The following is a 3,915-nucleotide window of genomic DNA, read 5'->3' as shown; positions in this document are numbered from 1 at the left end:
CCATGTGCTAAAAGCATTTATATGTGTCCATTGCTAATTTGAGTTGTCTTATATCATTGACGGTTTTATCATCTGTTGTATCCCCTGCAGGCAGAGCCGGCCCATCAACAGGCCATCCAGCGGCCACGTGTCATCCATACACGGGCGATGCTCTTTGGCATGTGTGAGAGAGATGTTGTCCGAACATACCGGCTGAGCTCACAGGCAATCTTGTCCCTGTATGAAGACTTGCGTGAGGACCTGGATCCCAAGACCAATCGATACCATGCTGTGCCCGGATTGAGTAAGCTTCTGTGTGCCTTAAATTTTTTTGGTACCGGAAGTTTTCAAAACCCGGTGAGCAAAGTTGCAGGTATGACGCAGGCCTCTGTTTCACGGAATCTAGCCCAGGTGTTGAAGGCCATGATGAAGCGGAAGAGGGACTATATATTCTTTCCTACGGATCCAGCAGAACTCCAACAGATCCGCAGTGGCTTCATGGGTATTGCCGGTATGCCCAACGTGTTAGGCGCTATCGACTGTACCCATATTGCGTTAAGACCCAGGGCGGAAGAAGAGAGTGGGTTCCGTAATCGCAAGCACTTTCATTCCATGAATGTGCAAGTGGTTTGCGACGCACGCCTTCGCATCCTAAATGTGGTAGCTAACTTTCCAGGGAACTGCCATGATGCCTACATTCTCGCGCATTCCAATCTGGCTACTAATTTCATTGAAGGAAAGTACGGCGAAGGCTGGCTACTTGGTAAGTGACAATTGCAACTTCCTGTGATTTGTCTGTCTCTCATGTGTAGTGTTCTGTTCTCCGGATCTGAAAGATGATAGCTATATAGTTATGAATATTATGTTTACCGTTTTTGCGCTGCAAGTTGTTTTCAATACATCCCATATTTTGCATCCCATAGGTGATGGCGGCTATGGTTGTAAGCCTTGGTTACTAACACCGCTCCAGACACCACACACAAATGCTGAGAAACGGTACAATGAGGCTCATGCCAGCACCAGAAACGTCATTGAACGCACCTTTGGAGTGCTGAAGGTGCGTTTTCGATGTCTGGATCGCTCGGGGGGGGGCCCTGCAATACAGTGCCGAAAAGGTTGTCAGCATAATTATTGCCTGCTGCATGCTACACAACATTTGTCTGAGATTCGGTATGCATGCAGAGGTTGAAGAAGACTTGATACCCGATCCGCCACAGGAGCTGGCAGTTGATGCGGACAGCACAGCACGGGGTAATGAAGTCCGGCGGAGGATCATCGAAATTTATTTCTCATGTAAGTTTCATGTCATACATTACATTTCATTACTGCTGTCATATAACCATTCCTGTCTACTGTGGCCCACGACGATATTGTGGTTCAATAGTTCGTCATAGCTGTGGTATTCTCTACATATTAATAGAGATGTGAAGTTGGCTTCAGACGACCGGAAGTGGGAGTACAGCCTGGAGCAGGAAGATAAGGGGGTAATTTTACATGGTCCGGTTCAGATTGAGATCTCTAGAGATTGATCGTTTCTGTACATGTATGTACTATTTACTCTTGCCTTTTCTTCTCTTTCTGTTCCAGAATTTGAAATTCATGTCTTTTAAGACATTAACGGAAGATGATCACACCGTAAAAGGATTGTAGGCGACATGAGTATTCTGTGGGGTGGCTCTAGAGATTTTGAACACACAGTTATAATTGTGTCTGAGGATCACTCAATAAAAATTTTATTATATAACAACTCTGAATTATTTATTTCCATTATTTGAATCTGGAAAATATGACCGTCCCATTAAAAACTGTACATGTATAACCTTTTGTGGTTCCCCTGCCCGTTTCTAGCCACTTCGTTATGTACAGTAGTGATTTATGCTTGAATAAATATCCCTTCCTGCGTTACATGACCCCCCCAAGGACAACGGTTTTAATATAAACAAAAGTACGCTTACTCAAATTGAAAACAAAATATAACTTTTATTAAACGTTTTAGGATTTGTTGCCGGCTGGAGGTTTCGGGGCAAGTGACTGGATTGCGCCAATCAGTGACGCCATGCACTGTTTAAAGTCAGCTCTGAGCAAACGCAGCTCCTGGAGGATTAGAGCATGATGACCATCCAGGCGCGAGCCGATTCCAGCCAGTAATTGATCGGTCACGGTCTCTATGCCAAATACTGGTGCAATTTCCGTGTCAGGAAACACTGGTTCAGATTCCTCAATCACTGTAGCTTCATCGCTTTGCTGTGATGGGTCGGGTTCTTGAAATGCCAGGGGGGTGTTCAAATACTGTAGGTCCAGTACAACATCCTCCGCTCCGATCACAGGGACATCGTACTGATCCTGTGTATCCATGTCCCCTGATGACATCGCTTGGCTGGGGGGGTCTGCGCTAGGCTGCGGAAACAATGATTCCTGGTGTTCGGATTCTCCGCTGTCACCGTCACCGTCGTCCATTGTTTCTGTGGGCAAAGAGAGAGGTCAACGTCATTACATAACTGTGGAAAGTTAATCATAATTTATTACAGTACCGATTTCTATTTTGTCATAAAAAGAGAATTCTTATGGCTATCAGACAATATTGTGACAAGTACAGTGACGGTAGGGCAATCAATGATGCACATTTCTATTACAGTAGTAAATTGTAAGAAAGGAGCGATCACACATCGGCTGACCACTGAGCTACCATACAGCTCACATCTGAATTTAGCTAAATACATACCTGCACAAGGTGCACATGGTTCCGTTTCACCGCCATACTCCGTCTGCACGCCCACCACTACCTCCGCAGCCATGGTTCTGAGAACCATCTCCTCCACAGGTGTCAGCACGATGCTGCACGGTGGCCCTCCACCAGTCCTCTTTGCGTGGGCATTGATTTTAGTGGCCTTCTCTTTAACCTCTTTTCTGGTGTCACGCCACCGGTGCTGCACCTGCTTAATATCTCTTGGCATAACCGAAAGTGAGCTTACATCCTGTGCAATCTTCTCCCAAATCTTCTTTTGGCTGCACCACGAAAGCTTGGACTTAAAGAGAAGGCGATGTTTTTCACATACAGCACGGCACAAGAGTTCTTTTTCATCATCCGTAAAGCGCGCATTATGGGTTCTCTTTTGGGATGGCTGGGAGGCGCTTGAGTCCTCCTCTGGCTGCTGGTCCGTGGCATGGTCCTCTACCTGAGCCCGAACTCGCTTTCCCGGCATAGTTAAACCTGGACGGTAACAAAGAAAACGCGATTAATGAACATCATGGAGGAGATGAAATCGGTAATATATACTGTAAAATTATTTAGGCCCCTGTATAGCCTTGTTTAAGAGCCTTTCCATTAACTGTGTTCAGCTGTTGTGAACATTAGTGATTAACTCCAGGTTGAGAGATAAATAATAAGAATTCCCCCGATTTAATGCAACAAATCGTTAATATTGGTTAGGGCGGTAAAACCCCACACAGGACTAGACCAAAGTCCACCGGGGGTCCGGGAACTACTTCCTGCACTCGAATCGTGTTGCCGTACGGGAATACGGCCGGCGATTATCACGCAGGAGGCATCCGTAGGGCGGAACAGACAAAGCGGTCGCAGGAAAATGGGCGCTAATCAAGGGTGGACGAGAATGCCCTTACGGACGCCTATGTTCACGGGCGGCCATCGCGATTCGGGCGACCATCTACCGACTTGATCACACGATTCACATCTCCATTAGATATAGGGATGGCAAGCGATAAACATAAAACACAGCATGAATGCAAAGAACCGTGAAACTAGGCTACCGGGCTCAATACAACGGAAAACCCCACACAGGACTAGACCTAAGTCCACCGGGGATCCGGGAACTACTTCCTGCACTCGAATCGTGTTGCCGTACGGGAATACGGCCGGCGATTATCACGCAGGAGGCATCCGTAGGGCGGAACAGACAAAGCGGTCGCAGGAAAATG

At 46.7% G+C, this 3,915-nt stretch overlaps 1 protein-coding gene across 1 annotated transcript; it reads right to left on the bottom strand.

Annotated features, from left to right (window-relative positions):
• Nucleotides 1-1,971: 1,971 nt before the first annotated feature.
• LOC115083226 (myb-related transcription factor, partner of profilin-like) lies at nucleotides 1,972-3,182 on the bottom strand. Its single transcript, XM_029587034.1, has 2 exons — nucleotides 2,702-3,182; nucleotides 1,972-2,441 (listed from the first exon to the last, which is right to left on the bottom strand). The coding sequence occupies exons 1-2, from the start codon at nucleotides 3,180-3,182 to the stop codon at nucleotides 1,972-1,974; spliced, it is 951 nt and encodes a 316-aa protein (XP_029442894.1).
• Nucleotides 3,183-3,915: the final 733 nt, after the last annotated feature.

This window comes from Rhinatrema bivittatum, chromosome 2 (genome assembly GCF_901001135.1).
Source record: "Rhinatrema bivittatum chromosome 2, aRhiBiv1.1, whole genome shotgun sequence".
NCBI classification, from domain to species: Eukaryota; Metazoa; Chordata; class Amphibia; order Gymnophiona; family Rhinatrematidae; genus Rhinatrema; species Rhinatrema bivittatum.
The sequence above is the reverse complement of the archived record's forward strand: the minus strand, read 5'-3'. Positions and strand labels throughout refer to the sequence as shown.